The 11,012-nt window shown below is 50.5% G+C and overlaps 1 protein-coding gene across 3 annotated transcripts; it reads right to left on the bottom strand.

The window, feature by feature from the left end:
* Positions 1-4,053: 4,053 nt before the first annotated feature.
* MYD88 (MYD88 innate immune signal transduction adaptor) lies at positions 4,054-8,270 on the bottom strand. Of its 3 annotated transcripts, none has more exons than XM_086365933.1 (5): positions 7,907-8,270; positions 6,894-7,028; positions 6,375-6,555; positions 6,113-6,204; positions 4,054-5,843 (listed from the first exon to the last, which is right to left on the bottom strand). In XM_086365933.1, exons 1-5 carry the CDS (start codon positions 8,232-8,234, stop codon positions 5,689-5,691), a joined length of 891 nt encoding a protein of 296 aa, XP_086222059.1. In that variant the 5' UTR covers positions 8,235-8,270; the 3' UTR covers positions 4,054-5,688. The 3 variants fall into 3 exon arrangements, with proteins under 3 accessions (XP_086222059.1, XP_086222061.1, XP_086222060.1); XM_086365935.1 differs by having other exon boundaries at positions 4,060-5,843; positions 6,113-6,155; positions 6,366-6,555; XM_086365934.1 differs by having other exon boundaries at positions 4,060-5,843; positions 6,394-6,555.
* Positions 8,271-11,012: the final 2,742 nt, after the last annotated feature.

Here is an 11,012-nt window from a genome sequence, read left to right as displayed (position 1 = left end):
GGCGGGCTATAGTCCATGGAGTTGCAAAGAGCTGGACTTGACTGAGTAACTAACACTTCCACTTTCTTTCTAGTTATCTATCTATATCTCCCAGGGCCGGTTAAGCTGTACTTTGTAGAGGGCCTGGGGAGAGGTGTGTTTATTCCATATCTGGTACTTCCCTGGTACCAGGAGTCCCCAGGGACTTATGGACCATCTCTTCTGTCTCACCTGGCGAACAGCAGGCAGTGGGGGCAATGTTCACCTGAAATGATGGTGACTCCCTCCTCCCGCACCTCCCTACCGGCTCAGTGGCTCTGCCTGTGGTCTACTCTGTGATTCTGAGTTCACCCTCTGGAATTTGGGATCCTTCCAGCCTGGTTTGAACAGGCATTCTCCAGTTTTCTACCACTTGCCAGTTCCTGGCCCAACCACTCAGAATTCCCTGTCAGCCAGAAGCCTACAAAGGCTGCTTCTGGTGTCTTGAGGGCAAGAAATCTATCCGTGCCTCCCAGGCTGGAGACATTGTCCCCTTTGCTACAGAGCAAGGCTTGCAGGGCGACTGCTGAGCAGCCATGTTGCGTCTCCCTTCTTACAGGATCAGTAATCTGGTCCTTCTGTCTCAAATGTCATGGAGTTCCTGAGAATCTCTTTTAACTTAAGGAAAAATATTTTTGAGTTGAAGAAAATATTTTCAGTATATTTCTAGTAAGACTCAAAATTAGTAATTTTTAAAAAGCCAACTATCCAAGATGAGATTTTCAGATGTCTGGGAATATATTATCAAACTTTTCCTCCACTTTCCCAATGAGGCAGGAAACAATTATTTTCTTTTATGTTTCCGTCATTCCTAATGAATGATTTTGAAATACCCACCTTAGGGAGATACAGGAAGAGAGACTTTTGTGCAAGCGGAGTAGCAGCGATGCTTATACTTTTTAACTTAAAACATTTTTTAATTATGAAAAATTTTAGACACATGAGCAGAGAGAAGAAATGCTCCTCCAGTTTAATAACTGCTATTAGTCACATTTGCTTCATATAGCCTTTGTTATTTTTTCTCTCTTAATTATTTAAAGGCGAATCTAAGACATTACCCATTTCATAACAATGTGCTTCAGAATTAGTCTTTAACAAAGTGTTCATTTCCTTTATGTAACCACAATGCTATATCACATCTGAAACAAATAGTGATAATTCTTTAGCATCATCTAATACCCAGATTTCCCCAGTTGTCTCTTTTTTTAGTGATAAAATATCTATAAAATAAAATTTACCATAGTAACCAATGTTTAAGTATACTGTTCAATATGTTGGGTTTTTTTTGGCGGGGGGGAGGTTGTCATATATTTGTACAACCATCTCCAGAACACTTCATTGTGCAAAACTGAAACTCTGTACCCATTAAACAACTCTTTTTTTCAAATAATATTTGAAATTGCCTTTTAAGAAAATTGAAGTAAAGTTAATTTACAATGTTGTATTAGTTTCAAGTATAGTGAGGTGATTCTGTTTTATGTGTGTATGTATTCTTTTACCATTCTTTAAACAACAACCCTTCATTCTCTCCTTCCCACAGGCCCTGGAAACCACCATTCTATTTTCTGTCTCTAAGAACTTGGCTGGTCTAGATACCTTATATAGGTGGAATTATGTAGCATTCGTCTTTTTGCAACTGGCTCATTTCACTTAGCATAATGTCCTCATATTGCAGCATGTGTCAGAATGTCATTCCTTTTAAGGATGAATACTATTCTGTTATATGTATATAATACCTTTTGTTTATCTATTCATCTGTCAGGGGATACCTGACTTGCTTACTCATTTTAGCTGTTGTGAATAATGCTCCTATGAATATGGGTGTACACATGTCTCTGATATTAGCACCCTGCTTTCCATTCATTGGGGTTTATACACAGAAGTGGAATTGCTGAATCATATGGTATTTCTAATTTTTTTTGGAAATTGGCATACCACAGCAACTGTACCATTTTACATTCCTGCCAACACTGCACAAAGGTTCTAATTTCTCTACATCCTCATCAACACTTGTTATTTTCTGAGTTTTTTGATAGTAGCCATCCTAATGGGAATGAAATGGTATTTCATTGTGGTTTTGAATTGCATTTCCCTAATGATAGCATCTTTTCATGTATTTTCTTAGTCACTTCTGTATCTTCTTTGGAGAGATGTCTACTCAAGACCCCTGGTCATTTTTTTTTTTTTTTAAACGTGATAGTTTTGTTGCAGCTTTTTAAACTATTTTTTAAAATTCATTTTTGGCTGTGCTGAGTCTTCGTTGCTGTGCGTAGGCTATTCCCCAGTTGCAGGGAGCAGGGGCTCCTCTCTAGCAGCAGTGCTCGGGCTTCTCACTGTGGTGGCTTCTCTTGTTGCAGAGTGGAGGTTCTAGGCGCCCAGGCTTCAGTAGTTACAGCTCGTGGACTCGGGCATGCAGGCTCAGTAGCTGTGGCGCACAGGCCTAGCTGCCTTGTGGCATGAGGGATCTTCCCAGACCAGGGCTCGAACCTATGTCCCCCTTCATCGGCAGGTGGACTCCCAACCACTGCACCACCAGGGATGGTGTGCTCATGTTTTAATTGGGTTGTTTTTTTGTTGTTAAGAGTTCTCATATATTCTATATATTGTCCTCTACCACCCCAAAACATTTTTTTTTAAGTATTTATTTATTTGGCTGCTGTGCCAGGTCTTGGTGCGGTTCGCAGGATCTTTTTTAGTTGCAGCATGCGAGATAATGATGTGTGGCGTGTGGGATCTATTAACAGTTCCCTGACCAGGAATCAAACCTGGGGCTCCCTGCATTGGGAGTATGGAGTATCAGCCTCTGGGAAGTCCTCCAGAATATCTCTTTATAATTAATGTGTTTGAACTAGGATTGAACAAAGTCACACCGTATCGGTATAGTTTATTGTCCAATCTGGAGGAGATCCCTCTCTGTCTCTTTCTCTCGCTCTTGATTCTGTTGGAATCCAGGTCCATTGTCATGTAGATTTGTAATCTTGTATTTAATCTCTTCTGCTGCCCTCCAAAACTTGCCTTGGATAATTGCAGCAGTGAAGTTTCTCTTGAAAAAAGAGGATTGCTCTGTCAAAATTTCTTAGAGGACTAAACCAAAAGTGGGAAGAGGAAGCTTTCTTAGTATCTGGGAACCTGCCTGTGGGGAGGTGGGCACTGGAGGAAGGTGGAGGGGTGTGAGGATCAGACGGGAGTGAGGTGAGCACATTCGGGTCACCATCATGACCTGAGAGAACGGGGGCTTTTCCTATGATGTAACGTGTTACCCAGAAACCCCTCACCATGACCAGGAGCAGACCCAAAGATTGTCCCCGCCCACAGCCCTGGGGGTACTAGGCAGATCCCAGGGGCCCTGCTGGGACCACACTGAGGCTGTGTTCCCAAGGGGCCACTAGAGAGGAAGGTCTGGCCTCGGGGCTGCTCTGAACACAGGGGGTTTTCTAGAAGTGCTAGGGGCAGGGCTGGGATGCCTCCAGCATCCACAAGGCTCAGGAGCCAGGACATGGTAACAGAGGTCGCTGATAATCTCTGGGCACTCTAAAAGATCACCAGACTCGTCTCTGGGATTAGGATTATGGGTGGTTTTTCTTCCTTTATATTTTCCAATTTTTCTCAAGGGAACAGTAAAAAAAGTAGTGCATTCTATTTAAAAACAGATCAACTCCTTTAGGATTAACAAAGACATGCCCCAGGATGGCCATTCTTAACTGAGTTCTCCAGGGATCTGTGATCTAGAATGGGGATCTTATCCAAACTCTTCTTGGAGCCTGGAAGAGCAGCCCTGTCCCACCCAGCATGTGGCTGATTCCCCGGCAGACCCGGCTTGGCAGAGGAAAGCAGTGTCCCCAGCGTCGGGAGCTGAGCTGCTGTTTCTAACTTTGTCTGCAGCCCTGGTGAGGCCTGTGGTGGAGCCCCAGCCTTCAGGAAGCCCCTGCCAGACCCACTTGAACCTCCCCAAGGGGCCAGTTTTTCACACCCGGCAGAGCCTTATCCTAGGTTACTGCTTCCATACTCTTTCCAGACAGAAATGAAACCTGCTGCTCCCAAAGTAGAGGCTCTTTATTATAAACCTAGGATACAGAAGGGGGCAATTACAAACAGAGGCCTTTCTCAGGTCTCTTTGACCTTCTCACAATGGATAGAAACAGGTTTGAAAGATACCTTTTTGAAATTGTTGTAAAATATTCCCCAGTATCAAAGGGGATAGGCACCTGGTAGCTAAGTGCTCCATGAGAATCAGGCAGAGTGGGGCCTCTGACCCTCCTGAGACCCCGAGGGAAGGTGCTTTGCCCCCAGCCCTCACTGAAGGCACAGCAGAGAAGACATACGCTTGCTTTTAGATTGAGGGTCCTGGGCTCCATCCTGGGACAGAGACCTAAGACCATGACCATTCCTCCTTGAAGGAGAGGTGAAGAGAAAAGAATATACAACTCTCCCGAGGAGAGAAAAACAGCTGTCGCAGCTAACCTGTTGTGTGAGTTCAACAGCTCTTTTCCTTGCTCTGCGCTTCACTGAAGGTGTAAATGCTGGTACAGTGGGTCCTTTCCAGAATCTGGTCCCAGTGAAAAAGGAAAACAGAAAAAGAAGACAAGAGGGTCCCATGTTGTCCAGAGTTAGGATCCCCTTGTGGTGGGACTATCCCACCAGCTGTTTCTGGGAGCTGTGCCCAGGGAAATGTGTGCATGAAGATGCCTGTATGTCTGTGCGTGAGGGTGCCAGTGTATGTGTCCCTGTGTCTCGGCGTGTGAGCTTGTATGTGTCCATGTGCCCACAAGCTTCGGGGCAGGAGGCTCTTATGTGGTCCCTGTAAACTAGTTCCAGCAAACAACGTGGTAAGGCAGTTACGCAACAGAAGACTGGTGGGAAAGTTCTCTCTGTGAGTGGGCCCCAGAAAGAAAGACTTCCTGCCCACACCACCATGATGACCTAGCCCCAGAAACCAAACTTGATGGAGAGGCCAGAAGTCGGGCTCCTGTATCGTGCAGGGCAGAGCTGAGAGAACCACAGGCCCTCAACAGGTGGAAGTGAAAGGCAGCCCCAGGAGCGCAGGCCAGACTCTTGGGGACTTACCACGCTGAAGGTGAGCAGAGGCTGGGAGGAGTCAAAAAGGCAGATGAGAGGTGCGCCCGTGCGGGATCAGGCTCAGTGCAGCCTGCTTCGCCCTCTGTCCCCTGGTGCAGGGGGAAGTGGGGTGTGAGGTGTGGGGCCCCGAAGCACTGTGGAGGCAGCTGCACAGCAGCGCCCTGGTCCCAGCAGCGGCCAGATGGCTCTCAACCAGGAGACTCAAAACAGTGCTTCACCGTTTCCCACAATGATTCAAACACAGCGACTGCCTGTTCTCCCCACCCCGCTTAGTTCTCAGGCAGAGAAACTGAGGCCCAAGATGGATGGAGGGGTCAGAGCTGGCTCTTCTGGTCTTCTGCTTAGTCCCAGCCCCCTGTGGTTTCCACCATCCTGGCTGATAACTCAGCAAGCGGGCGTGCCACGTGTTCTATGCAGGACATGAGAGGTGCTGTCCAGATATGGACCATGGCTGCAGCTGTGTCCATGGAGCAGGCATGTCCAGCGATCGAGAGGCCAGCGGAGCGCAGATCCCCCTACAACTGCGGGTGGAGGCAGGGGTAGAAGGAGATGTACAGGCACACAGAGGCACGCACTCCCAGGGGCTTGGGTAGTTCAGGGCATGGACAGGGCCTTGGCGAGGCGAGTCCAGAACCAGTTCTGGGTGCAGGGGTTGGTGTAGTCACAGACAGTGATGAAGCGCAGGATGCTGGGGAACTCTTTCTTCATTGGCTTGTACTTGATGGGGATCAGTCGCTTCTGATGGGCACCTGCAAGCCAGAGAGGGCAGAGCTTGCTCCAGGCTCTCTGCCATCACGGGGCTGGACCAGTCCTCCAGTCAGGGGTTAACAATAGCCCTTTCCCAATAAGAACCCCTGGTGCCTATTCACCCACACAAAAGGCACTCCTATGCACACACACTTAGGTGTGTAGAGACCTGCCTGAGTTCCCTGATGCTACATTCATGGCCCTTAAGGAGGGATGGCTGGCATCTCGAGGCCCTGCCCACTGCTCTGTGGCAGGGCAGGGCTGAGCTCACCTGGAGAGAGGCTGAGTGCAAACTTAGTCTGGAAATCACATTCCTTGCTTTGCAGGTATTCGTCAGAGACCACCACCACCATCCGACGGCACCTAGGGGAGAGTGGGCAGGCTACAGGCACCGTGGTGACCCACCAGGGGACAGCCTTGGGAGGATCCCACTGTGCCAGGCTAGACAGGGGCCGGCCGGGAGGACCCCAGCATGGGGATCCCTGGCAGGGCTTTGCACACCCACCCACTTGCCCTGCGGCCACGTAGCCAACCTCTTCTCAATGAGTTCACTGGCGATGGACCAGACACAGGTGCCAGGCAGGACGTCACGGTCAGACACGCACAACTTCAGCCGATAGTTTGTCTGTTCCAGCTGCCGGATCATCTCGTGGACAAACTCAATATCGCTGGGGCAGTAGCAGATGAAGGCATCAAAACACTCGGGCTTTTGCCCTGGGTGCGAGCACAATGGGATGGTCAGAGCCCTCCAGGAAGGCTGGGGATGAGCCCAGCCAGGTGCCCCCAGCCTAAGCGACCCTGGTCCTGGATCCTACCCAATCGAACAATACGTACCTCCTCTCCACCCGAGACAAGCCCTAGTAGCCATGAGCTAAACGCATCACTTCTCATATGCGAAACTAGAGGTTGGACTATTATTATTCCCGTTTCTTAGGAAACTGAAGCTCAGAGAGATTAAGTGACTTGCCCAAGCACAACCCATCTGCTTCCAACACTCATGCTCTTAACACCACAATGTCCTATGGCCCAGAGGGGCAGGACTGGGCCCTTACCTAGGGGGTCGTCGCGAATGGTGATGCCTGCCATGTCATTTATCCGAGTTATGCTGCTGTCTATAGAGTCCACCTGTAAAGGCTTCTCAGATGCCTCCTGCTGCTGCTTCAGAATATACTTTTGGCAGTCCTCCTCTGTAGGGAAGAGACAAGGTGTGGCCAGCTCCCCAAGGGTACCCCATGCCTTTACCCACAGTCAGGATCCAGCCCCGGCCCCATCTTCCTGGCTGTGTTGTGCCCCAGGGCTTCTCCAGCCCACTGGTGCCATCCACAGTTCAACAGCTCTGAAAAGGAGAGCTCCCACCTGGCTCTGGCCATCCTAAAAGGGTATCAGTGGTGTTCTGGCTATGAGAGAAGCCATCAGGGTCAGGCTTGTGCCTCTGCCCCTTTCCTCCCCCCACCCCTGCCTCTTAAGGCTCCTGAGAATTAAACCCAAGGTCTCCTCTAGGATCCACTGCTGATGCGAGCAGAGCATGAAAGAAGCGCTCAGGAGACCTGGTGTTTATATGCAGCAAGGGCAGCACCCCAACCAAACACGGTATGCCTGTCTGTGGGCCACTGTCCCCACACCTGTGCAAGTATATTGTGCGTCAGAAAGTGGCAGGAAGGGGTGCATTTTCTAGGGACCTGAGATTTCCAAGACTGTCAGCTTTCAGCCCCTTCCCTGCTTATTGTTTTACTTGAAGCAGTCCCTAGCACCCCAACAGAGGACCCGGATTCTGACTCCTGGTCCTATGTGAAAGCTTTGGCCTTGGCGGTTTCCTTGCGCCTTTCCGGGCCTTCGCCTCCTTTCTCCAGCCCCTGTCATCCCCGGTATTGAAAGAGGGAACTAGTCTTGCACGGTTTCTCCTCTGCGGGCTGTCTCCAATGTCTCCCTTGCTACCCGCAAAGTACCACGCCACCCCGCCGCCTCCGAGGAGCGATGGGTGCCTCCGAGGAGGGACCAGTGAAGGTCAGGTCCTTCATCTCCCGCTCCCACATTGGATGTGAGGCCGGAAAGGGGGCTTCCTCACCGATGCTGGGTCCCAGTTCCATCAGCACGTCGTCGCGGCCGAGCTTGGCGAGCAGCTCGAGCAGGCGGCCCACTGAGGCTCCCGGACGTCGCTGCCAGTCGTCCAGGAGCCTGCTCGTGGGGTCGGCGTACTTCTCCAGCTGCTGGATCTCCAAGTACTCGAAGTCCATCGCCTCCGCCAGCACGGTCCAGTCGGCCGCCACCGGCGCCCGCACGTTTAGGAAGAGCGACAGGCGGCGCCGCACTCGTACGTTGAGCGCTGCCAGGGGCAGGGAGGACATGGAAGCCGCGGGGAGCGCGGACCCCGCGCGGGGTACTCCTTCAGCCATGGCGGGCTGCCGCGGGAGCCGCCGCGCAGTCGAGTCGCGTCGTGGGCCTGTGCTTCCTCCTTCCCCTTCGGCCGCCCCGCCCACCTGGTCCCGCCCCGCCGGTCTCTTTCCGAGAAGCACCGCCTTGCCCTACAATCTGGAGCCCCAGTAGATGTGCGGAGGCGGGGGGCCCCCCATCACTGCCTTCGAGATCTCGGGGGGGGGGGCTGGGGATGTGGGGATCCGGAACCCGCCTTTTGAGGTGTTCTGAGCTCCACCCATCAGTCCACTAGAGTCTGGCGCGGCGGTGGGACGATGACTTTACTTCCGCGTTTACAGGAAAGACGGGACTTAATCTTTGGGAAGTGGGGGAGTTACCTTCTTTCCACTGGGGATCTGAGGGATTCAGGTGGTGCTGCGCTCGAGGATGACGGGGAGGGTGCACAGGGACAGGCCTCGGTTCTGCCTCCCCCCACCCCTCGCAATTTGGGGGAGCACTCCTGCCCGTAGGACTTTGGGGACTCCCTGGCTGTACACTCGGACATGGAGGAGGGAAAGGGCATACTGCCTTGTGGCGCCAGAGGCATGCCACGCCATGCCCTTCAAAAGTGGGGAGCACAACCGCTCCCTGCGTGTTTGAGGGTAACAGGACACCCCAGCCTTAGGTGTCTGAGAGAATCTCAGTACTACCCTCTGGGGTCTAGGGGAAAACACTGACATTGGGAGTCAAGTGGGCACCTGGCTTCGCTCTTTAGGGGGCAGGGGACAGCTCAGGACCTGGAGAGCTTTGGTTCATTCACTCATTCAATAGGTATTTATTGATCACCTATTAAATGTCAAGTATATTTCAAGCACCCCGGATACAGAGTCTTTCCCTGCCTTGGTGGATACCCCAACCTAGTGGGGTAGGTGGGCACTAATCCCAAATTGACTGTAAAATTTGTTTTTAAAAAATGTGTGTATGAAAGGCAATCCCAAAGAATGCTCAAACTACTGCACAATTGCACTCATCTCACACGCTAGTAAAGTCATGTTCAAAATTCTCCAAGCCGGGCTTCAGCAATACGTGAACCATGAACTTCCAGATGTTCAAGCTGGTTTTAGAAAAGGCAGAGGAACCAGAGATCAAATTGCCAACATCCGCTGGATCATCGAAAAAGCAAAAGAGTTCCAGAAAAACATCTATTTCTGCTTTATTGACTATGCCAAAGCCTTTGACTGTGGATCACAATAAACTGTGGAAAATTCTGAAAGAGATGGGAATATCAGACCACCTGACCTGCCTCTTGAGAAACCTATATGCAGGTCAGGAAGCAACAGTTAGAACTGGACATGGAACAACAGACTGGTTCCAAATAGGAAAAGGAGTATGTCAAGGCTGTATATTGTCACCCTGCTTATTTAACTTATATGCAGAGTACATCATGAGAAACGCTGGGCTGGAAGAAGCACAAGCTGGAATCAAGATTGCCAGGAGAAATATCAATAACCTCAGATATGCAGATGATACCACCCTTATGGCAGAAAGTGAAGAGGAACTAAAAAGCCTCTTGATGAAAGTGAAAGAGGAGAGTGAAAAAGTTGGCTTAAAGCTCAACATTCAGAAAACGAAGATCATGGCAACTGGTCCCATCACTTCATGGGAAATAGATGGGGAAACAGCGTCAGACTTTATTTTGGGGGGCTCCAAAATCACTGCAGATGGTGATTGCAGCCATGAAATTAAAAGACACTTACTCCTTGGAAGAAAAGTTATGACCAACCTAGATTTACCAACAAAGGTCTGTCTAGTCAAGGCTATGGTTTTTCCTGTGGTCATGTATGGATGTGAGAGTTGGACTGTGAAGAAAGCTGAGCACCGAAGAATTGATGCATTTGAAGTGTGGTGTTGGAGAAGACTCTTGAAAGTCCCTTGGACTGCAAGGAGATCCAACCAGTCCATTCTAAAGGAGATCAGCCCTGGGTGTTCTTTGGAAGGAATGATGCTAAAGCTGAAACTCCAATACTTTGGCTACCTCATGTGAAGAGTTGACCCATTGGAAAAGCCTCTGATGCTGGGAGGGATTGGGGGCAGGAGGAAAAGGGGACGCCAGAGGATGAGATGGCTGGATGGCATCACCAACTCGATGGACGTGAGTTTGAGTGAACTCCAGGAGATGGTGATGGACAGGGAGGCCTGGCGTGCTGCGATTCATGGGGTCGCAAAGAGTCGGACACGACTGAGCGACTGAACTGAACTGAACTGGACTGATGTATGTATATGGCTCTTTCTCCAGATACGGAGTCCCGTCACATCTTTGTACAATCCGTTCTCCTGCCACCCCAGAATCCCAGATTCCCTCAGTCTTCTCGAAAGACTTCCCAGGAGAGCCCAAACACGTCAAGGTAGGCTCTGTGGCATCTCGGAATTATCTCGGTCTCCCAGCCTGGGGGAGACAGCAGAGAAGGTTAGGAAGGGAGAAGAGGAACGAGAGGCCCCGGCGCCTCTTTCCCGGCTAAGAAACTGTAGGCACCGCTCCTGACAATTCGCCATCTGTTTGGTGGGCGGGCAGTGGGCAAGGTTGTAGGGAAAGGGACCCCCGGCAATGGTGAAATTTTCTTCAAGAAACCAAAGGTGGTCCTGCAAACCCGCCTGCGGTTTGGCAGTAGGTGGGGCTGCAAGTGGAAAGGATTCCTGTCTGCGTTTCTGCATTAGGCTTCAGAAAATCCACCTCCCGGTTGGCAGGCGTAGGCTACTGTGGGCGGGGCTTTGAGTGAAAAGACCCTCTGAGATCTAACTTTGGGAAGCTCGGTTTGCGG

Source organism: Bos grunniens, chromosome 22, assembly GCF_055505025.1.
Source record: "Bos grunniens cultivar Pamir isolate PY7600 chromosome 22, Bosgru_T2T1.0, whole genome shotgun sequence".
In the NCBI taxonomy this organism is placed as follows: Eukaryota; Metazoa; Chordata; class Mammalia; order Artiodactyla; family Bovidae; genus Bos; species Bos grunniens.
Note: the sequence above shows the minus strand (reverse complement) of the source record. Positions and strands in the feature narration are given on the sequence as shown.

Bases quoted from the DNA above. Each gene is read 5' to 3' on its own strand.
- MYD88 (XM_086365933.1), bottom strand. From the start codon at position 8,234: ATGGCTGAAGGAGTACCCCGCGCGGGGTCCGCGCTCCCCGCGGCTTCC. The intron at 7,029-7,906 runs GTGAGGAAGCCC...TCTTCCCTACAG, and splicing joins GGAACTGGGACCCAGCATCG to AGGAGGACTGCCAAAAGTAT. The intron at 6,556-6,893 runs GTAAGGGCCCAG...GCTCGCACCCAG, and splicing joins CATTCGCGACGACCCCCTAG to GGCAAAAGCCCGAGTGTTTT.